A 24,209-nucleotide genomic window follows, 5' to 3' on the forward strand; every position below is an offset into this window, starting at 1 on the left:
GTGTTTTTTCTTTACTTTGATGTATCCTATAGTTTAATTTCTATATTGCTCAAGAGCTCAAATAAGCACACACATAATAATTAGAAATTTTGGTACAGGGGTATTCCTTAATAAAATTCAGGCACAATGGTACCATTTTTTGAAATCAGAAATATTGCTAAAACTGTGCTAAAAGGCCCTAAGGAAAAGCCCGTTTCCCAATAGCAAAATAAGGAAAAGGATGGCCATGTTTTCCACGAATTTGAATACATATACCATAGAAGCAAAAACCGACCACAATGGCTTACTTTTCGTAAATGGGTGGAAAAGCAAAGCGCCATAATTCTGCCAAAAATCAATGCAGCATTAATGTCTTTCCTTGTGATCATCCACACAGTAAGGTAACTATACAGTGAAGGTTTGAGTCCTATCCATAGAGTAGTTAAAGGAATTCAAAACACAAGCTTTGGGACGTACACCTGAACAGAAGACTGCACTGCGTAATGCCTCCCACTTTATAAGATGTGTATTGAATTTTGCTGCTAAGCAGGTGGCTGAAATTGGTCAGTTGAAGAGATTTGATTAAATTCCTAACAAGCCATGCATTAATCATCATCAGAATAATGATGATAATCATCAAAATCATAAAAATCATCTTCCGTGAGAAACACATTCAAAAATGCTTTTTGTGCAACGTTTATCTATAGACAATCCCAGAAATCGATACCTCTCCGGATTACCCGCCCCTGAATACTCTCGCGCGCCTCCAAAACGGTACTGAAGAAATAAACATGGACACACATATATATATGTGTGTATAGGTTTAGGTCACAATATACTAAATAGTTTCCCTATATAATTCAATGTAAAAGCGACAACTTTGAGCGAAAATAAATTCAGCATTTTGCACATAGAGACGCCCATAACCATACCTTTTCTTAAAGGCCATTCTAAGCGGAATCGATTTATGCAATAAAAAAGATATGTCATGTTCAAACCAAAAAAGAACTTGACGCTAATCAAAATCGACTGTTTTTGCAACTTTTTTTTCGGTCGTTTCTTAGTGGAATGTAACCTTTTTCAGTGCAAGGCTTTACTAAAGTCTCCAAGTTTATCATATTTCAGGGATTCGGTCGTGAACACCTATTTATGCCCTACCATTATCTCCGAAAGATAAAACCCGAACAATAGTTTAAGATGTAAAACATGCCTGCGAGTCAACTATGATATTTTTTTAGAGAGTACAGCTCTACATTCCTACATGAAACGAGTATTTCGTATATTGTAACCTACTGAAGAAATAAACATGGACATATATATATGTGTGTATATAGGTCCCTACGCAAAACAAGGCAGCGAAACGGTTTTATCAAATATATTTGAGGATTTAAAGAGTTTCTGTTATCGATCTGACAACCACATAATAGTTCGTGTTATTTTTTTTTAAATATAAATGACATAATAAGTAGAAATAAGGTTCATCTGCATTCGTTTAAGAGTAATAAAACACAGCATGGACATGGACCTATTTGTGTAGGTCCCTGGCATGAATAAGGTCTTGATTGTCATTTAACATGTTATTTAAAGGTGACGCGCGATATCTTATCTTAATTTCGGTATCTACACATGTGCAGACGTGTGGTGTCACGGGCAAACCCATAAACGCTTTTAATCCACACTTGGAACATCGCCTCCGATTTAGCGAATTCGTTCGCGCCTTTATCGCTGATGTTTTTTTCAAGTTTTTTCGGCGTTAGCTGTATACGCCAGCTTTTCACCTTAGCCTGACCTTTGTAAACGACCCGTAGGCTTGAAACTTTTCGCAGTAGAAAACGGTCAATCTACAAACAGATTTCACATTAACATTAATGTGTTATTCCAATCGACTTTCTATTTTTGGGAAGTGTAGGGTAAGGGATACTACAGTTCGTTTAGCAACGATGTTAATTGCATATTCAGCATGAAACAATTGTAGCTCTATCTCTAATAATTAGGTTTGAGAGATGGAGCAGTTTCACACTCAATTCTCGACATCAATACAGAGTGCGTGTCCCTTTATATTTAGAAGAATGTCAGCGCCAGAGCTTAAAGGCTGTGTTCTCATATTTGGTAATTACTACGATATTGCATTTTGTGCACTCAAAACTTTTAGATCATATAAGAATCGTTGTTAAGTTACCTGATATACGCTTTGACGAACATATTAAAAATTGTTTTCTAAATTAACCGTTAAACAAGAAAATGTTTAAAGCTTTAAACAAGCCGTCGTTTCAGCAGCAGAACTGTTACCTAACTTTAATGCATTGCATTCCAATCCGCAAGGTATCAAGGTCAGTTTTCGGTCAGTTGCAGAAATCTTTATATAAACGCCGTCTCGTAAACTTTGTGCACTTGAAGTCTGTTTTGATCAGAAAGATACTAAATAAAGATATTCGGCGATATTATTGTGGTATGTCAATCATCGATTTTTAATATGTTTTCAACATTTGCATGCTAAGGACCAATTTTGATAAAATTAATTAGAAATATTTATCCATTTAGACCAGTTTATTAAGCATGAGCACAATAATTCACTATACTATAATAATGCAATTAAATAAGATTCGAGTAATGCCGGCTGACCTATATGCACTCATTTATTTTCATGGTTCTTGTGTTTTTCTATTCTGTAAATATAGATATCTGAGTAATAATATCACATAAAGCAAAATAAGCCACGAAATCTGGCGCAACACCCCGTAATTGATTTGCTTGTGATGTAGCTAAGAACTGCGCAGAAAAAAGGCATCCGCTACTTTTGATCTCATAGATAACTTTTGATCGTTCATAAACATCGACCACAATCAACGCCGTATATCTTTTTTAAAGATATTTCTTGTTTCAAGAGATGTATGTTGCTGTCATTATTAATAATCCGTAATTAAAGAAAAATAAATCACTTATTTTGTTGTTTTTTTTATTTTTTTAAGCGTAAATTTAGACCGTTTTAATTTATTGGAATAAATTTAATAAAGACATACGTTTAGGAAATCTAGAGAACACAATTGGAATTATTTAAGTTTATTTAAGGCTCATTTTTTATCATGTTGAACATTTCAATCGTGAATTAAAATGTTAATAAAAATTTAATCATATTTCAGGCAACATGTAAAACGTATTTTAAATAATAATATAAGAAAGTTGTAGACAAAAGCTGATATGTTTTTTTCAATAAAAAAGTATGACATATCCTGACATCTTACACAGTTTTGCAAGCGAATAACTCCGTTACTTGTTCATTTAAATCACAAAATTCATTTCCGGCTAGATATTTTTGTATTAGCTTGAGAGCGATTTTTAAAATAAAAGATTGCTAAAAACCACTTTAGTTTTAGACTAAACTAGATACATAATTTTAATTTAATTTTTTTTCTCTACCTGAAATCTTACAGAGTTTCGATAATAAAGATTTACGGAACAATTTTAGAATCACAAACTTCATTTCGGCTATAGATTTGTATATTACCTTTAAAATGACACTTACAAGGGAAATATTAATAGCGAAATGGTAACTGTTTAGACAAACAAAGATATGTATTATTCAATAAAAGAAGTCGTCCTCAGTCTTTAATCTTACAACGTTTTTTTAATGAATATCTCCGGAAAGTATAGAAAGTACGACATTTAATAAGAAATAATATATGCTGAAACAAAGGCAGATATCAATATAATTGTCTACATCGACCTTAAATCTATCTAATTAATATCAAAGATCTATAAAAAAAAAATGGTCTGAATGGATGTTTCCAATCTTTATATATTGACAGATCTTTGTTAATATCTCCGGCACTATTTACGCTAAAATCACAACGTTTACTTCAGACTTTAGATATTTCTTTACCTTTACAATTATGCTTGATTAATTTTATTCCATAAAGAAATAATTAAATTGTATACAAATGCATTACTGAAAGGTATGCTTCAAAATGCCAACTCGGCCTTAAACATTACGTGTTGTTACTGAATATTGTTGCAGAGACACATATTTTATGAATCTATCGTGTATATTTTTTATTTAAATTATATTGATTTACGATGTGATACATACATGTATCGACACTTGGTTTCATCACGGAGTGTATATTGTAATCTAGAGTCCGTGGTTTCATGTTTCACTTTTTTCAATCCTACTGTGCGAAGTCATAAAGTACTGTTTATTGGAATAAAGCGGGTGTACACTATGATAACGTTGTAATCTGTCAAATTCTTCAGTACCGTTTTCAATCGCGGGTTACGTAATAGCCAATATGGCGGCACCCATATTATCGATTCTGGGATTGTCTATATCTATACTTTAAATGCAGAATTAATATTCTGGTGACTTTATTAAAAATAATTGTCATATATTATGGTATATTGGTAATTTGTTAAAAGTCCTGCTTTTTTTATCAACAACATGATTTCATCAGTGCAGAGCAAAGGTTCTGAGATAATGTCACAATGAAGATTTGCAGAAAAATAAGTGTTCATAAGGATTCACAATTAACAAAAGAAAAACTGAATGATACTGGAAGTCCTGTTTTTCAGTGGACTGGAACCATTTTCAAATTTCAAGAAATCAGAGCAAATGGTTTGAGCAAGTTTCAGTACGATTGGACAAAGTGTGATTAACAGAGAGTTAAAAAATTTGACCATAACCATTTTCAAATTTGGCCCAGATATCATAAGAGATCATGTTTTATGCAAGTTTCATGAAGTTTGGGGAAGAAAGACTTCTACAGTTTTAACAATGGTTAACGATAGACATATAAGGTAAACTGGACCACCCCACTGGCTGCCATGTTTGTCAACCAGAACAAAGATTTCATCCAAGTTATGATATGAACATGTGTTCTTAGCAAGCTTCATCATGACTGGATCAAAATGTAACTTCTCAAGTGTTTTAATACAGTCAAACCCCTACTACCGGTCGCCCCTCATCGGCCGTCACCCATGTATGCAGCTTGTCTGTGCCGCGACCGTCGATAAACACTATATAATGCACCCCATTTCTCCGGCCAGCGGCCAGCAATTTTGTATCCCAAATTTTAAATCTCCCAAATAAGAGTGGTCATGTGCGAGTAAGTCGGTCATGGAAATTGGCAAAATTACACCAACGTATCAGCGTAAAAATCGATACATACTTCCAGTCTGCGGTTAAGGCTCTGAGGTACTGAAGCAAGACATGTGATAAACATTTCGACAGCCAGTTTGCAAATTGCAATTAATTAGCGGCAGATTATCGGGTTATGGGGTTAAAAGCAATATGCGACCGTTTGATCTTTTTGTTTCCACACGTGCGAATGTCACCTATTATTACTGAAAAAGAGATTCTTAATTTATTATTTGTAGCTGTTGAATAATAATATTTCAATCAAACCTTTATGACAATTATTGGCTAATTATATACCAATATAAAGAAAACTGCCTTGCCCTTGAACTAGTTGTTGGAGGCGCCTCACCCACATTTAAATTAGGACTAGATACTGCCCAGATTAACATTCTGAGCATGTTTGACGAAGGCATAAATGTGGTGTTTACAGTTGTTATAAGTTTTTTTTAAGATTTAACCTAAATACCATGTTTTTGGATGCATTTGACCCAGATTCAAACTTGAAAAGTTTCATCGAGATTGAGTCATTAATGTTGCCTGTAGAGTTTTTAAACAGGTTTTCCGAAGGAAAAAACTGGTTATAATATTGGCAAATGTCGGCGGGCGGGCGGGCGGAACAAGCTTGTCCGGGCCATAACTTTGTCGTTCATTGTTAAGATTTTAAATCATTTGGCATATTTGTTCACCATCATTAGACGGTGTGTCGCGCGAAAGAATAACGTCGATATCTCCAAGGTCAAGGTCTCAATTTGAGTTTGAAGGTCAAAAATGGCCATAAATGAGCTTGTCCGGGCCATTACTTTGTCATTCATTGTCAGATTTTAAAATCATTTGGCAAATTTGTTCACCATTAGACGGTGTGTCGCACTTAAGAATTACATTGATATCTCCAAGGTCAAGGTCACAATTTGAGTTTGAAGGTCAAAAATAGCCATAAATGAGCTTGTCCAGGCCATAAATTTGTCGTTCATTGTGAGATTTTAAATCATTTGGCACATTTGTTCACCATCATTAGACGGTGTGTCGCGCAAAAGAATCACGTTGATGTCTCCAAGGTCAAGGTCACAATTTGAGTTTGAAGGTCAAAAAATGCCATAAATGAGCTTGTCTGGGCCATTACTATATGTCATTCATTGTGACATTTAAAAATAATTTGGCACATTTGTTCACCATTATTGGACGGTGTGTCGCTCGAAAGAATAACGTCAATATCACCAAGGTCAAGGTCGCCACAGTTAAAAATAGATTGATTTTGAAACAACTATGTAACTATGAACAATCAGTAACAATGCACATTTTGATTTTGAGTTGTCTCTTTATCAGACGTTTTTTTCTAATTGAATTCAAGGTCAATTTTACAGAAGGGGGTTAACAATACACATTTTGAATTGTCTCCCTTTACCAGACTTTTTTTCAACTGAAAACCTGGTTTTGTGACAATTTTGTCCCTTGTTAGCTCATCTATTTTTTGAAACAAGAGGGCCATGATGGCCCTGTATCGCTCCACTGTTTTTTCTTTGCAAAAAACGTGCAATGCGCATGGGTTGAAATGTATTCAAGCATGTGACTTTCTCTTTCTATCCCTCGTCCCACTGGGGGTTTAAAGTTGGAAGGATGAGCATTTTTATATATGGAAAAAGTTACTACCGTGTTAACTAAACAGACTTAAAAGCCCGGGAATTGTTGCACAGGTCCTTTGCTTATAACGTAGGTACATTTATCTCTCCAAAAGATATTGGCGTTCTTTCTATGTCACATATTTTTAGATGCTGAAGATCAAATCTACACATTTGATTTGAAACAGATTCACAAGACCCATAGGAATCAAAATGCCTTAACCCTTTACCTAACGACACATTTTGGACTTTCCCAATTTGAAAGAGGTTGCAGACGTCAATTAAATTAAAATGGAATATGAAGGAAATGATCAGGTAGGGTAGAAATCATTGTGATAAAAGGAGAAATTGCTCATCAACCCACACATCCCAAAGACCAAAAGGCCTGAGAATATTATGATAATCTAAAGATTATTTCTTTATATTTATAAATGTATTTAATTAAGTAATACATTTGACTTCTAAGATCAATTCATAACTTATATTAAGAAAATTATAAAATGGTCAGAAATATATATGGATTGTTGAGCAATTTACAATCATATCCACAATTCATGAGTCACGATTCACAAATGGAACAATAAATCATTAGTTATTAAAAAGCAGCATATACGATAGTTAAGAACATTGCACTTCATTAATTTCAAAACCTTCTCTTGGATACAAAGTTTGAGCTTACCGTGCAGTATCATATATTGACTTTTCTTGAAATAATTATGTTCATGGAAGTTGTGTTTTTAAAATCAATAATATATTATTAAACTGGTTTAAACACTACAAAAAAGACATCAAAATTAACATGTCATACAAAATATTTTCATCCGGATATATGGTCACTTTCGACAAATTTAAATAAAACCCGACTTTTTTCAATTTGTAAGAAAAACATTCATAACACATGTTCTTACTTCAACGCCTTTGTAAGCAGTCACCATCTGACCTAAATGGCACTAAATGACAGGGTTTTATCTCATGTTTACAAGATGTTGATGTTGTTGTTGGTCACAGCCAAACGGCCGCAGTAATCTCCACTGGTAAACGTCACATGTTCAGTTTTGTGAGCCCCGGGGCCGGGTAAAATTTGAGCCCAGGGGAATAATTTGAACAAATTTGGTAGAGGACTATTAGACATCACTACATACCAAATTTAGTAGCCCTAGGCTATATAATTAAGAACAAGAAGATTTTTAAAGATTGCACACAATAAGCCTTATTTAAGCATATGTTCATTTTTATGACCCCTGGGACAAGGTCAAATTTGTTCCCAGGGGCATAATTTGAACAAACTAAGTAGAGAACTATTATATGTCACTACCTACCGAATTTGGTAGAAATAGGCCCAATGGTTATGGACAAGAAGATTTGTATAGTTTGCATAAAATGGGCCCAATATAAGCATATGTTCAATTTTGTGACCCCTGGGGAACGGTCAAATTTGATCCCAGGGGCTTAATTTGAACAAACTTGGTAGAGGACTATAAGATGTCATTACATACCAAATTTGGTAGCCCTATGCCATACGGTTATGGACAAGAAGATTTTTAAAGTTTGCACAAAATAGGCCTTATATAAGCAAATTTTCGATTTTTTTAACCCCCCATGGCAGGGTCAAATTTGACCCCAGGGGCATAATTTGAACAAACTTTGTAGAGGACTATTAGATGTCACTACATACAAAATTTGGTAGCCCTAGTCCCAATGGTTATGGACAAGAAGATTTTTAAAGTTTTCACAAAATAGGCCTTATATAAGCAAATTTGCAATTTTTTGACCCCCCAAGGCAGGGTCAAATTTGACCCCAGGGGCATAATTTGAACAAACTTGGTAGAGGACTATAAGATGTCACTACATACCAAATTTGGTTGCCCTTTGCCCAATGGTTATGGACAGTTAGATTTTTCAAGTTTTCACAAAATAGGCCTTATATAAGCAAATGTTCAATTTTCTGACCCCCCGGGGCAGGGTCAAATTTGACCCCAGGGGCATAATTTGAACAAACTTGGTAGAGGACTATAAGAAGTCACTACATAGTAAATTTGGTAGCCCTAGGACCAATGGTAATGGACAAGACGATTTTTAAAGTTTGCACAAAATAGGCCTTATATAAGCAAATATTCAATTTTTTAACCCCCCGGGGCAGGGTCAAATTTGACCCCAGGGGAATTATTTGAACAAACTTGGTAGAGGACTATAAGATGTCACTACATAGCAAATTTGGTAGCCCTAGGCCCAATGGTTATGGACAAGAAGATTTCAAAAGTTTGCACAAAATAGGCCTTATATAAGCAAATTTTCAATTTTTTAACCCCCCGGGGCAGGGTCAAATTTGACCCCAGGGGCATAATTTGAACAAACGTGATAGAGGACTATAAGATGTCACTACATAGCAAATTTGGTAGCCCTAGGCCCAATGGTTATGGGCAAGAAGATAAATTAAAGTTTGCACAAAATAGGCCTTATATAAGCAAATTTTCAATTTTTTAACCCCCCGGGGCAGGATCAAATTTGACCCCAGGGGCATAATTTGAACAAACTTGGTAGAGGACTATAAGATGTCACTACATACTAAATTTGGTAGCCCTACGCCCAATGGTTATGGACAAGAAGATTTTTAAAGTTTGCACAAAATAGGCCTTATATAAGCAAATTTTCAATTTTTTGACCCCCCGGGGCAGGGTCAAATTTAACCCCAGGGGCATAATTTGAACAAACTTGGTAGAGGACTATAAGATGTCACTACATAGCAAATTTGGTAGCCCTAGGCCCAATGGTTATGGACAAGAAGATTTTTAAAGTTTGCACAAAATAGGCCTTATATAAGCAAATTTTCAATTTTTTGACCCCCCGGGGCAGGGTCAAATTTGACCCCAGGGGCATAATTTGAACAAACTTGGTAGAGGACTATAAGATGTCACTACATACTAGATTTGATAGCCCTACGCCCAATGGTTATGGACAAGAAGATTTTTAATGTTTGCACAAAATAGGCCTTATATAAGCAAATTTTCAATTTTTTGACCCCCCGGGGCAGGGTCAAATTTAACCCCAGGAGCATAATTTGAACAAACTTGGTAGATGACTATAAGATGTCACTACATAGCAAATTTGGTAGCCCTAGGCCCAATGGTTATGGACAATAAGATTTTTAAAGTTTGCACAAAATAGGCCTTATATAAGCAAATTTTCAATTTTTTGACCCCCCGGGGCAGGGTGAAATTTGACCCCAGGGGCATAATTTGAACAAATTTGGTAGAGGACTATAAGATGTCACTACATACTAAATTTTGTAGCCCTAGGCCCAATGGTTATGGACAAGAAGATTTTTAAGGTTTGCACAAAATAGGCCTTATATAAGCAAATTTTCAATTTTTTGACCACCTGGGGCAGGGTCAAATTTGACCCCAGGGGCATAATTTGAACAAATTTGAAAGAGGTTCACCACATGAACATTCCTGAGAAATTTCATCAGAATTGGACCAGTAGTTTAGGAGAAGATGTTTAAAGAAAAAGTTAACGCACGCACGGACGCACACACGATGGACACAGGACCATGACATAAGCCCTGCTGGCCTTTGGCCAGTGGAGCTAAAAAAAGAATGAGCTATTGTCATCACCTTGGCGTCAGCGTCCGGTTAAGTTTTGCGTTTAGGTCCACTTTTCTCAGAAAGTATCAATGCTATTGCATTCAATCTTGGTACACTTACTAACTATCATGAGGAGACTGGGCAGGCAAAGTTAGATAACTCTGGCTTGCATTTTGACAGAATTATGTGCCCTTTTTATACTTAGAAAATTGAAAAATTTGGTAAAGTTTTGAGTTTAGGTCCATTTTATTCCTTATGCATCAAAGTTATTGCTTTCATACTTGCAACACTTACTAACTATCATAAGGGACTGTGCAGGCAAAGTTATGTAACTCTGACTGGCATTTTGAAAGAATTATGTGCCCTTATTATACTCAGAAAATTGAAAATTTGGTAAAGTTTTGTGTTTAGGTCCACTTTTTTACTAAAGTATCAAAGCTATTGCTTTCATACTTGCAGCACTTACTAACTATCGTAAGGAGACTGTGCAGGCAAAGTTATGTAACTCTGACTGGCATTTTGACGGAATTATGGGCCCTTTATACTTGAAAATTTTGTAAAGTTTTGTGTTTTGGTCCACTTTACCCCTAAAGTATCATAGATATTGCTTTCATACTTGGAACACTCATATCATAAACTATCATAAGGGGACAGTAAAGGACAAGTTGCACAACTCTAGTTGTCATTTTTACGGAATTATGGCCCTTTTTTGACTTAGTTACTTTGAATATACGGTTACATTTTGTGTTGAGATCCACTTTACTTCTACAGTATCAAGGCTATTGCTTTCAAACTTCAAATACTTTCATGCTATCATGAGGGTACTGTACCTGGCAAGTTGAATTTTACCTTGACCTTTGAATGACCTTGACACTCAAGGTCAAATTATTAAATTTTGCTAAAATTGCCATTACTTCTTTATTTATGATTATCTTTGATTGATACTTTGACAAAACAACTCTTACCTGACATACCACAATAGACTCCACCCAAACCATTCCCCCCCCCCCCCCGAATCCCCCCCCTCCATTTCTTATAAATGACCACCACACCCTCACACTATACCCCCCCCCCCCCCAAAAAAAAAAAATTATAATTTGTATGCCCCTGGTAGGGTGGCATAAAGCAGTTGAACTGTCCGTCAGTATGTCAGTCAGTCCGTCCGTCCGTCCGAAAAAAAACTTTAACATTGGCCATAACTTTTTCACTATTGAAAATAGCAACTTGATATTTGGCATGCATGCGTATCTCATGGAGCTGCACATTTTGAGTGGTGAAAGGTCAAGGTCATCCTTCAAGGTCAAATGTCAAATTTATGGCGTCTGTCCGTCCGAAAACTTTAACATTGGCCATAACTTTTTCAATATTGAAGATAGCAACTTGATATTTGGCATGCATGTGTATCTCATGGAGCTGAACATTTTGAATGGTGAAAGGTGAAGGTGAAGGTCATCCTTCAAGGTCAAATGTCAAATATATGGTGTCTGTCCGTCCGAAAACTTAAACATTGGCCATAACTTTTTAATTATTGAAGATAGCAACTTGATATTTGGCATGCATGTGTATCTCATGAAGCTGCACATTTTGAGTGGTGGAAGTTCAAGGTCAAGGTCATCCTACAAGGTCAAATTATTTTTTTTTAATTCAAAGCGGTGTTCTCATGAAGCTGCACATTTTGAGTGGTTGAAGTTCTAGGTAAAGGTCATCCTTCAAGGTCAAAGGTCAAAAATTTTATTTCAAAGCAGCCTTTTCATGAAGCTGCACATTTTGAGTGGTGGAAGATCAAGGTCATCCTGCACATTTTGAGTGGTGGGAGTTCAAGGTCAAGGTCATCCTTCAAGGTCAAAGGTCAACAAAAAATATATTTCAAAGCGGCGTTCTCATAAAGCTGCACATTTTGAGTTGTGGAAGTTCAAGGTCAAGGTCATCCTTCATGGTCAAAGGTAAAAAAAAATAAAATAAAATTTAAAGCGGCGCAATAGGGGGCATTGTGTTTCTGACGAACACATCTCTTGTTGTTTTTTTTTCAAACATGGTTAAAAAACACAAATATTTATTTTTATTATTTTATTTTTGAAATACCGTCCAACCATCCCACCCAAGAATCCCCCCCCCCCCCAATTTTTTTTTTTTTTTGCATTTTTGGAAGATAATGTAATAAATGACCACACCCCCACACTATACACCCCTCTCCACCCCTCCCTCCTTTGTAATTGAAATTGAGAAAGGTCCCTACACCTTTAAAAAGAAAAATAGATGAGCGGTCTGCACCCGCAAGGTGGTGCTCTTGTTCTAAGATTTGACATGGTGGTCTAGTGTTTGTATGAACCTGACCCAGGTTGGAACTTAACCTATATATTGTCCAGATTTACATTTTGATGAAGTTTTCATTAAGATTTTATTAAAGTGTGGCCTCTTGAGTAGTACTGGGCTGAATGTTCACACCCCACACACCTCACACCGTACTATAAGGGATGCTGGATAAGGGGTGAGTACAATGTCTCATCTTACGCAATTCTGGTGAGATAAAGTTGGGAAAATAAGACAATAACATTTCTGGTTCTCCCCATACACTTCTGTGCCCATTTATTGTTCTCATCATAGTGGAAAATCAAGAACATAGGAAGGCCCATAAAAGAATATCAAAAATAAGCATATATTAATATAATAATTTTCTATTTGACACTGACAACACATAATGTCAATGTATGGTGCTTCATCTGTCTATGGCTAGCATGCATATACATCACAAATATTGTGATAACATTATTCAGTTTGAACTTAAATCCATAGATTCTTGAGATTCATGTTCAAAATGAAAACATATCAAACCTAAACAAACAGGCATAAAAACTAATGATCCTCTACAAACAGACATAGCTCTATTATGAGTAAAACAAGATGGGCCACGAAGATCCCTGTGAACACTCTTCTGAGAAATTGTTGATCAGCGTTATAATACTGTATAACCCTAGTTTGGGGCTACTTTTGACAATAGAGCAATACATTGAACACAATTAGTAGAGGACAATTATACTATGTTACCTACCACTATTTACACCTCTGGACCTTGTCATTTAGAGATTTAAAAAAGTTATTTTGCAATATAAGTCTATATTGATCATGTTACTGGGACATGGCCATTTTGACCCCTGAGGCAAGAAAGTAATAAACTTTGTAAGACTAATCTGATTTTACATACTATGAAATTTGAGGGCCTTGTTGTTTAATAAATGTTAATTTATTTTTTGCTTTACATTCATTTGCTTTCCTTTTTCAGACACGGAGATTTTTAAAGGTATCCAATATAAGCCTATGTTAATCTGGTGACCTGCACTTAGGACGGAGCGAGTTTTGACTCCGGGGGTATAACTTGATCAAACTCTGTAAAGGTTTTTAATATGATACCACATAATGCCAAGTATGAGATTCATGGGCTTTGTGGTTTCATACAAGAAGATTTATAAAGATTTCCCCTATATAAGTCAATGTTAAACTGGTGACCCCCCATTTCCGAGTCAGTTTTGACCCCAGGGACATTATTTGAACAAATTTGTACAGCACCTGTAGACGATGCTACATACCAAATATGAAAGCCATGGAATGTGTTGTTTCACACGGTATCATTTAAATATTTCTTATAAAAGTATATGTAAAACTGGTGACCCCTGAGGTCAGCCAGTTTTGACCCCAGAAGCATAATTTAATTTGGTAGAGGACAACAATATGATGCTCTAAAACAAATTAAGACCACTGGACCTCGCAGTTTAAATAGTGATTTCTGAAGTTTTCATTTTTAAAACTCGTTTTTTGGGCCTATGATCAGCTCAAAAGACTTGAACAATTTGTAAAATTTTAATTGAGTACCACACAAGGAGCATTCTTGTGAAGATTAGTAAAATTCTACCCAATTATTAAGATGTCATTTGAAGAAAGAGTTCACGGACTACGCAATCACTGACTGTTTCACAATATCTCACCATTATGTAGGACATCATGGTATCTTAATAGCTCATAATGGGCACTTTGTGCTCAGATTAGCTCATAAATAGACTTAATAATATTAAATAAGCAAAAATCATAATAAAATTGATCCAGGTATGAGTTCAGTTGATATCAATACCTAGAATTGATTACAAATGGTTCACTTTTCTGGATATATTGAGTATAGTTTCTGCCAATCTTATCAGCTGCATACCCACAGTTAGAGAAACATGTTAATTGCATGACATTATAGAACGAGATAAACTATCCACAGTTATAGAACCAGGTCAACTGCCCGCAGTCATAGAACCAGGTTAACTGCCCACAGTCATAGAACCAGGTCAACTGCCCACAGTCATAGAACCAGAATAACTGCCCAGTCATAGAACCAGGTTAACTGCCCACAGTCATAGAATCAGGTCAACTGCCCAGTCATAGAACCAGGTTAACTGCCCACAGTCATAGAACCAGGTCAACTGCCCACAGTAATAAAACCAGGTTAACTGCCCAGTCATAGAATAGGTTAATGGCCCACAGTCATAGAACCAGGTTAATGGCCCACGGTCATAGAACCAGTTTAATTGCCAAAAATCTTACAACCGGGTTTACTGACCAAAGTCATATATCCAGCCTAACTGCCCAAAGTCATAAAACAAGATAAATTGCCCACATTCATATAACAAACAAGAAATATCTTTAAAAAAGATATACGGCGTAAATAGTTTAATGAATGAGATCAAATATAGCGAATGTCTTTTTCTGTGCAGTTCTTAGCTGCATCACACGCAGTACGGGATGTTACGGGGAGTTTTCGCGGCTTATTTTACATTATAACATATTGCTGGTCATAAACCTATAGATACAAAACAGAAAACCAAAAGAAGAATGGAAGTGAAATTTAAACATATGAGTCAACCGGCCACACGAGAAGTATCCGTATTTATAGGCGCGTTCTTCGAACAAACCTGTTCTAGTGGTTTGTCGGGCATTGCTATTTGATTCGATTATTAACAGTATCAATTATCATCGTGCTAATGCTTAAAGTGATATTATGGGCATTTTGCACTGTTGAATTGAGCTGAAAAGAATTAACTGGTCAAAATAGTTAGTTAAAATGTGGTTACTGATTAATTATCTGTAACTCACCTTGCTACCAGTTGTTTACAAAAATATATTTTATATTCGATATTCTTACTTGACCCACCCAGTCCTGTAAGCTGAAATGATCCGTAAAACAATTTCGTGTCTTTGTGTCGTATGAACAAATCTGCACTAAAACTAAATTTAGGTTCAACTCGTAAACGCATGATCAGTTGTCAAACGAAAGTACGGTTGATATTCAAATGCATTATTTTTCTCTTTCTGGTATATTGTTTTAGTATGATGATGCTGCATTAATTAATATAAGTGTATATGAAGTAGAAACATCAAAAATAATCAACGGTTGCGAAAGACACCTATAAACTGTTACATGCTCATAATATCACTTTAGTACATTAGGCAATATGGACGAATAATTATTGTTAAATTTATCAACAATAATATTTATCATTGTATTGTTGAAAACACATTAAGAATCTATTATTTACATACCATAATTATATTGCTGAATATCTTCATTTAACATATTTCTGGTCTAAAGAAAATTCCAGGTCACCTAGTTCACGGATAGCGTCTTTATTATATAACGATTATTTTACTGGCCGCCAACTCCGGTGATGACCTGTATATAAACTCTGAATGTCCGCGAATTGACCCGATATACCTCGCGGGTTGAAATGCAATGCTTTAAAGTGAGGCCTCGCTTCCATTGCTCTTTATACTTTTACATGTTAACATGTTGACAGGAATAAGGAAGTAAGTACTAAATATGAGAACATAGCCTTTTAAGTATAAACGCTCTTGCGCTGGTAATACTCTGAAAATAAAAGGTGTACGCACAAACTGTATTGATGTCGAGAATTGAGTGTAAAACTGTTCTATCTATTAAGCCTTTTCATTCGAGATAAAATTGTTTCATACAGTAAAACAGTGTTACAAAGACGCGGATATGTTTCCAATGTTCTGGTGGTATACTCAAATCAGCCAATGGAATAAATGAAGTGTATTCATTCGTACCTAGCCGCGGGAAATTTTATTGGAATTTTATTGGACACTTACAAAGGTCAGGCTAAGGTGAAAAGCTGGCTTATGCAGCTTACGCCGAAAAAGTAACTGCCCAAAGTCACATAACCAGATTAACTGCCTCAAGTCATATTACCAGGTTAACTGCCTACAGTTATGGAACCAGTTTCACTGCCCAAAGTAGAGCAAGATCAAATTCACGAAATTCTGTACAACTTGTTGAAACTCAAACAAACAAATAGCTTTATGAGCATGTTGTATTCGACACTATGGTACTTAATCAATCATCATAACAAACTAGGATAACAACAGTATTATTCTCAAAATACTGTAACATATGCACTAATAGATATTAGATAGAAGCATGTTACAGGCATGTGTTTATGTTTTATAACATATCTAAATATCAAGCACATTCTGTAACAACTTAAATATTTACAATACTTCAGCTACTGGCATTCCCAGTCATAATAAGACATTCAAAAACTAAATAAACATACAGGAATTTTCAAGCCAATTACATGTATACATGTATTGTTTTTTTATAACATACTAGTAAAAGCACTTCTTTTCATAATTTAAAACATATAACTGATAAATTTAATATAAATCATGCTGGTAAACTATTCAAGTTCAAAACAATTTCTACAGCATTATGCAAAAGCGACATAAGCATAGTGTTCTCATTAAATGTTTCATAACAGATTCAATTTCAAATAAAGTCAGATAGCTACCTTCTAAACAGTTTAGCAAGAAAATATCATCTTAACATTTTACTATTCCCTGCTACTAATGGGTTTATTCGTTCAATTTGTTTAACTTAAAATAAGGTTCCTTTCCTAAGTGAAAACAATTACACAAATAATCATGTGATTTAACGATCTTTGGTTAACAGTTACCCTTCAAAAGTTGACATTGATTTTATCACAGAACAAAATAAATGTATTCAACTAAAATATTTTTTTTTAAACACAACAGGCACTTAAAAGATTCAGCTACCATGTTTTGGGTCTGGCCTAGCTAGCTCAGTAGGCTAGGGAGAGCGCTAGATTGTTAACATGGGAATCATTCATTCAAAACCCAGCCCAGTCACATGCTGTTCATGTGAAAAATTTGATGATTTACATTTGTATTTATTTCTTAACACATTCCCCCCCTAGTTAGCTGCCTCTGGTCAAATAAAAATATGAAAAATGCATTATTACTGTTGTTAATCGTTTTCTCTGTAAAGTTATATTTGAGTAGAAACTGCTTTCATTACAAAGGCCAAATATTAAACAAGAGGGCCTGAAAGGCCCAAAGTTGCTCACCTGAGATAACAAGATATTATTGGGACAAATCTTCTGACCAAGTTTCATGAAGATCGGAAAATAAATGTGGCCTCTAGAGTGTTAACAATGTTTTACTATAGCCATATAAGGAAAAATGCCCCGCCCCCTGGCAGCCATGTTTTTCAACCAACCGGCATCATTTTCGAACCCATCCAAGATATCATTGAGACCAATCTTCTGACCAAATTTCATGAAGATTGGACAATATATGGGGCCTCTAGAGTGTTTACAAGGTTTTACAATAGCCATATAAGGAAAAATTCCCCGCCCCTGGTGGCCATGTTTTTTAAGCAACCAAAACCATTTTCGAACTCATCCAAGATATCATTATGGCAAATCTTCTGACCAAGTTTCATGATGATCGGAAAATAAATGTGACCTCTAGAGTGTTAACATGGTTTTACTATAGCCACATAAGGAAAAATGCCCTGCCCCCGTGGTGGCCATGTTTTTCAACCAACCAGCAACATTTTTTAACTCGTCCAAGCCATTATTGGAATGAATCTTCTGACCGAGTTTCATGAAGATTGGACAATAAATGTGGCCTCTAGAGTGTTAACAAGATTTTACTATAGCCATATATAGCCATATAAGGAAAAATGCCCCGCCCCTTGGCAGCCATGTTTTTCAAGCAAACGTAACCATTTTTGATCTCATCCAAGATATCAATAAGACAAATCATCTGACCATATTTCATGAAGATTGGACAATAAATGTGGCCTCTAGAGTGTTAACAAGGTTTTACTAAAGCCATATATAGTCTTATAAGGAAAAATGCTCTGCCCACTGGTGGCCATGTTTTTGAAGAAACCAAAACCATTTTCGAACTCATCCAAGATATCATTGGGACAAATCTTCTGACCAAGTTTCATGAAGATTGGAAAATAAATGTGGCCTCTAGAGTGTAAACAAGGTTTTACGATAGCCATATAAGTAAAAATGCCCCGCCCCCTGGGGGCCATGTTTTTCAACCAACCGGCATCATTTTCGAACTCGTCCAAGATATTATGCGGATGAATCTTCTGACCAAGTTTCATGAAGATTGGAAAATAAATGTGGCCTCTAGAGTGTTAACAAGATTTTACTATATCCAAATATAGCCATATAAGGAAAAATGCCCCGCCCCTTGGCAGCAATGTTTTTTAAGCAAAGGTTACCATTTTCAAACTCATCCAAGATATCATTGGGACAAATCTTCTGACCAAGTTTCATGAAGATCGGAAAATAAATGTGGCCTCTAGAGTGTTAACAAGGTTTTACTAAAGCCATATAAGGAAAAATGGCCCGCCCCCTGGTGGCCATGTTTTTCAACCAACTGGCATCATTATCAAACTTGTCCAAGACATTATTGGGATGAATCTTCTTACCAAGTTTCATGAAGATTGGACAATAAATGCGGCCTCTAGAGTGTTAACAAGATTTTACTATAGCCATATAAGGAACAAGAGCACCGCCTTGCGGGTGCAGACCGCTCATCTATTTTTATTTTTAAAGGTGTAGGGACCTATCTTAATTTCAATTACAAAAGAGGGAGGGGTGGAGTGGAGAGGGGTGTATAGTTTGGGGGTGTGGTCATTTATTACATTATCTTCCAAAAATGCAAAAAAAAATGCACAAAAAAAAAAAACATTTGGAAGGGGGGATTCTTGGGTGGGATGTTTGGACGGTATTTCAAAAATAAAATAATAAATATAAATATTTGTGTTTTTTAACCATGTTTGAAAAAAACAAGAGATGTGTTTGTCAGAAACACAATGCCCCCAAATGCGCTTTGAAAAAAAAAATGTTTTTTTTTTACCTTTGACCTTGAAGGATGACCTTGACCTTGAAGGATGACCTTGACCTTGAACTTCCACCACTCAAAATGTGCAGCTTTATGAGAATGCCGCTTTGAAATATTTTTTTGACCTTTGACCTTGAAGGATGACCTTGACCTTGAAGGATGACCTTGACCTTGAACTTCCACCACTCAAAATGTGCAGCTTCATGATAACGCCGCTTTGAAATTATTTATTTTTTACCTTTGACCTTGATGGATGACCTTGACCTTGAAGAATGACCTTGACCTTGAACTTCCACCACTCAAAATGTGCAGCTTCATGAGAACGCCGCATTGAGATTTTTTTTATTTTTTTTTACCTTTGACCTTGAAGGATGACCTTGACCTTGAAAGATGACCTTGACCTTGAACTTCCAGCACTCAAAATGTGCAGTTTCATGAGAACGCTGCTTTGATTTTTTTGAATTTTTTTTTACCTTGAAGGATGACCTTGACCTTGAACTTCCAACACTAAAAATGTGCAGCTTCATGATAACGCCGCTTTGAATTTTTATATTTATTTTTTTTACCTTTGACCTTGAAGGATGACCTTGACTTTGAAGGATGACCTTGACCTTAAACTTCCACCACTCAAAATGTGTCGCTTCATGATAACGCCGCTTTGAATTATTTATTTTTTTACCTTTGACCTTGATGGAATACCTTGAACTTGAAGAATGACCTTGACCTTGAACTTCCACCACTCAAAATGTGCAGCTTCATGAGAACGCCGCTTTGATTTTATTTTATTTTGACCTTTGACCTTGAAGGATGACCTTGACCTTGAAGGATGACCTTGACCTTGAACTTTCACCACTCAAAATGTGCAGCTTCATGAGAAAGCCGCTTTGATTTTTTTTTTTGTTGACCTTGAACATCAACCACTCAAAATGTGCAGCTTCATGAGATACACATGCATGCCAAATATCAAGTTGCTATCTTCAATATTAAAAAAGTTATGGCCAATGTTATAGTTTTCGGACGGACAGACGCCATATATTTGACATTTGACCTTGAAGGATGACCTTGACCTTCACCTTTCACCACTCAAAATGTTCAGCTCCATGAGATACACATGCATGCCAAATATTAAGTTGCTATCTTCAAAAGTGAAAAAGTTATGGCCAATGTTAAAGTTTTTTCGGACGGACGGACAGGACAGACTTACTGACATACTTACGGACAGTTTAACTGCTATATGCCACCCTACCGGGATCATAAAAATTATTTTTTTGGGGGGGGGGTATAGTGTTTGGGTGTGGTGGTCATTTATTAGATGATCTTTAATTTAAAAAAAATGATGGGGGGGAAGTTAGGAGGGATTCGGGGGGAGGGATTCGGGGGGGGGATGGTTTGGGTGGAGTCTATTGTGGTATGTCAGGTAAGAGTTGTTTTGTCAAAGTATCAATCAAAGATAATCATAAATAAATTAAAAATTTAATAATTTGACCTTGAGTCAAGGTCATTCAAAGGTCAAGGTAAAATTCAACTTGCCAGGTACAGTACCCTCATGATAGCATGAAAGTATTTGAAGTTCAAAAGCAATAGCCTTGATACTTTAGAAGTAAAGTGGATCTAAACACAAAATGTAACCATATATTCAAAGTTACTAAGTCAAAAAAGGGCCATAATTCCGTAAAAATGACAACCAGAGTTATGCAACTTGTCCTTTACTGTCCCCTTATGATTGTTTGTGAGTGTTCCAAGTATGAAAGCAATATCTATGATACTTTAGGGGTAAAGTGGACCAAAACACAAAACTTAACAAAATTTTCAAGTATAAAGGGCCATAATTCCGTCAAAATGCCAGTCAGAGTTACATAACTTTGTCTGCACAGTCCACTTACGATAGTTAGTAATTGTTGCAAGTATGAAAGCAATAGCTTTGATACTTTAGGAAAAAAGTGGACCTAAACACAAAACTTAACCAAAATTTTCAATTTTCTAAGTATAAAAAGGGCACATAATTCTGTCAAAATGCAAGCCAGAGTTATCTAACTTTGCCTGCCCAGTCCCCTCATGATAGTATGTAAGTGTACCAAGTTTGAATGCAATAACATTGATACTTTATGAGAAAAGTGGACCTAAACGCAAAACTTAACCGGATACCGACGCCGACGCAAAGGTGATGACAATAGCTCATAATTTTTTTTCAAAAAATAGATGAGCTAAAAATGCCCCGCCCCTAGGCAGCCATGTTTTTGCAAGCAAAGGTTACCATTTTTGAACTCATCCAAGATATCATTGGGCCAAATTGTCTGAGCAAGTTTCATGAAGATCGGAAAATAAATGTGGCCTCTAGAGTGTTAACAAGGTTTTACTAAAGCCATATCAGGAAAAATGCCCCGCGCCCTGGCGGCCATGTTCTTCAACCAACCAGCATCATTTTCGAACTCGTCCAAGATATCATTTGGACCAATCTTCTGACCAAATTTCATGAAGATTGGACAATAAATGTGGCTTCTAGAGAGTTAACAAGGCAAATGTTGACGGCGCACGACGCACGACAGACAAAAGGCGATCACAAAAGCTCACCATGAGCACGTTGTGCTCAGGTGAGCTAAAAACACAATTAAGTTATGAAAGCTTAATGTACATGTATCAGCATACATTTTTTTCAAGTCTTGAACCAAATGCGTGGGATGCATAGCGCAGAATACTGAAATAAAAGATGAATTTTATACCACAGAGTACTGACCTAATAAATGAATTGTATACCAAAGAATACTGACCTTATACATAAATTGCATACCACAGAATATTGACCTAATAAATAAATTTTATACCACAGAATGCTGACCTAATAAATAAATTATATACCATAGAATACTGAGCTTATAAATAAAATGTATGGCACATCAATTTAAAGAATATTTATACAGCAAAGATGAAAACATCAAGATTTTACTAAAAAATGTTCAACTTAAACTCTGTCTTTACTATTTATATTCAGAAACACGGATCTCTTCGTCATGAGCATATTTTAAAGCCTGTTTAGCAGCATCAATCTGTCTTGCTTTTGTGTAGCACAGCACTCCAACAGTGACGACGATTGTTCCCAGTCCACTGAGGAAAGTCACAGGGTTACCAAACACTATGATGGATAACCAGATGAGGAAAGCTCTCTTCACTGTGTTAGCAACACTGAAATCAGAAACAATGTTGAAGATGACTGAAATAAGAGACAAAGGCTTACAAATGCAATATGGTAGGTTCAAAAGTTATTTACCTTTTTATACTGTGAATACATATACATTTGAAGGTAGAATAAGAAAACTGTGTCCAGCTCAACAAAAGCAAAATGTGTTTAAATGAGCATTTGTTATTGAATAATTATTTGTATAATGGTGAGACAATTAAATTTGAATATACTCATACATAAGGAGGCAAACTTCAGTTTCATTATAGCACAGCCAATAGTATTACCAAGGAATTAAAATAAAGTAAGACATTGTACCTATGTGTTACAGGAGATATGTAGCCCATCAGAACATACGCTGAGAGACTTTGGAAGTGGAAAGACACGCCATTAAAGACGAACATTGTCAACATTGTAACATCCATTGTGTTTTTGACATTCAGGAAATCTATCATGAAAACACTGGCCGGGATTTGTACTATCACAGATGAAATGCTTGTAAAAAACTGTAGCTCTGCTGGACTGAAAATCAAAAATGAACATTTGAATTCATCAGATACATCTAGTTGTTTTTATGTTTCTGTCTGTTTGTTGCAACTCTTTTAATGGTACCAAGGTGTACACAAACGAAGCAATATCATATTATTTGTTTGTTTCTTATGACATAATGATGTTCTAGATAAAAAAAATCAATTTTTAAAACGTAAAGTTGACCATATGTACATGCATAACTTACGTGTATCTGTATTTCTCACCACTCAAGAGCATTTTGGAATAAACGTTCTGTAAACTGAAAAAAGAAGAAAAAGACTAGATTATGAAATTATGGGTTCTTCTATGTTACCATACTGCACAATAAGATTCATTTGCAGGATTGTGTCTGTAGTTATCATTTGAGCATAAAGAGATACATTTCAGCAAATAATCATTAACACCATTTCAAGGAAATAGACAGAAGACATGACTGCAGAAATGCTGTTACTCACCACTCTGTTATATTTGTCACCAGTGATGCTGCAAATCCTTGAACATTGAAACTTAATTCATATGTTGAGCAGAGACCCAGTCCGAACGTGATAGGGATCAGACTAAGCACAGTTAATACACCAGAATACTCCCCAAGCAACTTATAAGATATCAATACAGTGAATATTGGTGCAGAACTTTTCACTGTCTCTATGAATGATACTGCTGTAAACTTCAGTGCCACAAGTCCCAATACCACAGTTGAAAACCTGCAAACATTAAAATATGTTTGTATTGATTCTAAAAAGATCAAACTTGTGTTCTTTTTAATGTGATTGTCTACATATATATACATCTGTATGTTTATGCAGCTGAAGCGCTGCTGCTGTATTTACATTGAAATATTCACAATCAACCATTATTCAGACAGAGAGATGATATAAGACATAAAATATTAGGGTGCTACAAGCATAATTATTGTTATTGGCAAGGTATTTCAAGCCTTCATTCATTAACTCGTTACATGGTTGTTCCAG

General features: G+C 35.6%; 3 protein-coding genes across 8 annotated transcripts in view; all 3 read right to left on the bottom strand.

Moving 5' to 3' along the window:
- LOC127832651 (solute carrier family 35 member E2A-like) overlaps window positions 1–24,209 on the bottom strand; it is a 201,377-nt gene that overhangs the window by 175,233 nt on the left and 1,935 nt on the right. Inside the window, exons 3-6 of one of the 4 annotated variants that reach the window (XR_008027043.1) lie at window positions 23,694–23,942; window positions 23,444–23,497; window positions 23,026–23,229; window positions 20,232–22,712 (exon numbers count right to left, since the gene is read on the bottom strand). Coding sequence is in view for 1 of the 4 variants with exons in the window: in XM_052358255.1 (XP_052214215.1) it covers window positions 22,508–22,712; window positions 23,026–23,229; window positions 23,444–23,497; window positions 23,694–23,942 (712 nt within the window). In the remaining 3 variants the exon portion in view is untranslated. Of the gene's footprint in view, window positions 1–12,870; window positions 22,713–23,025; window positions 23,230–23,443; window positions 23,498–23,693; window positions 23,943–24,209 lie in introns of those variants that run through there. The other 3 variants (XR_008027044.1, XR_008027045.1, XM_052358255.1) reach the window with 3 other exon arrangements.
- Window positions 1–24,209, bottom strand: part of LOC127832653 (solute carrier family 35 member E2B-like) — a 211,531-nt gene that overhangs the window by 157,989 nt on the left and 29,333 nt on the right. The gene's annotated exons all lie outside the window — the stretch shown is intronic.
- LOC127832643 (zinc finger CW-type PWWP domain protein 1-like) overlaps window positions 1–24,209 on the bottom strand; it is a 217,689-nt gene that overhangs the window by 79,428 nt on the left and 114,052 nt on the right. The gene's annotated exons all lie outside the window — the stretch shown is intronic.

This window comes from Dreissena polymorpha, chromosome 5, assembly GCF_020536995.1.
Source record: "Dreissena polymorpha isolate Duluth1 chromosome 5, UMN_Dpol_1.0, whole genome shotgun sequence".
NCBI lineage: Eukaryota > Metazoa > Mollusca > Bivalvia > Myida > Dreissenidae > Dreissena > Dreissena polymorpha.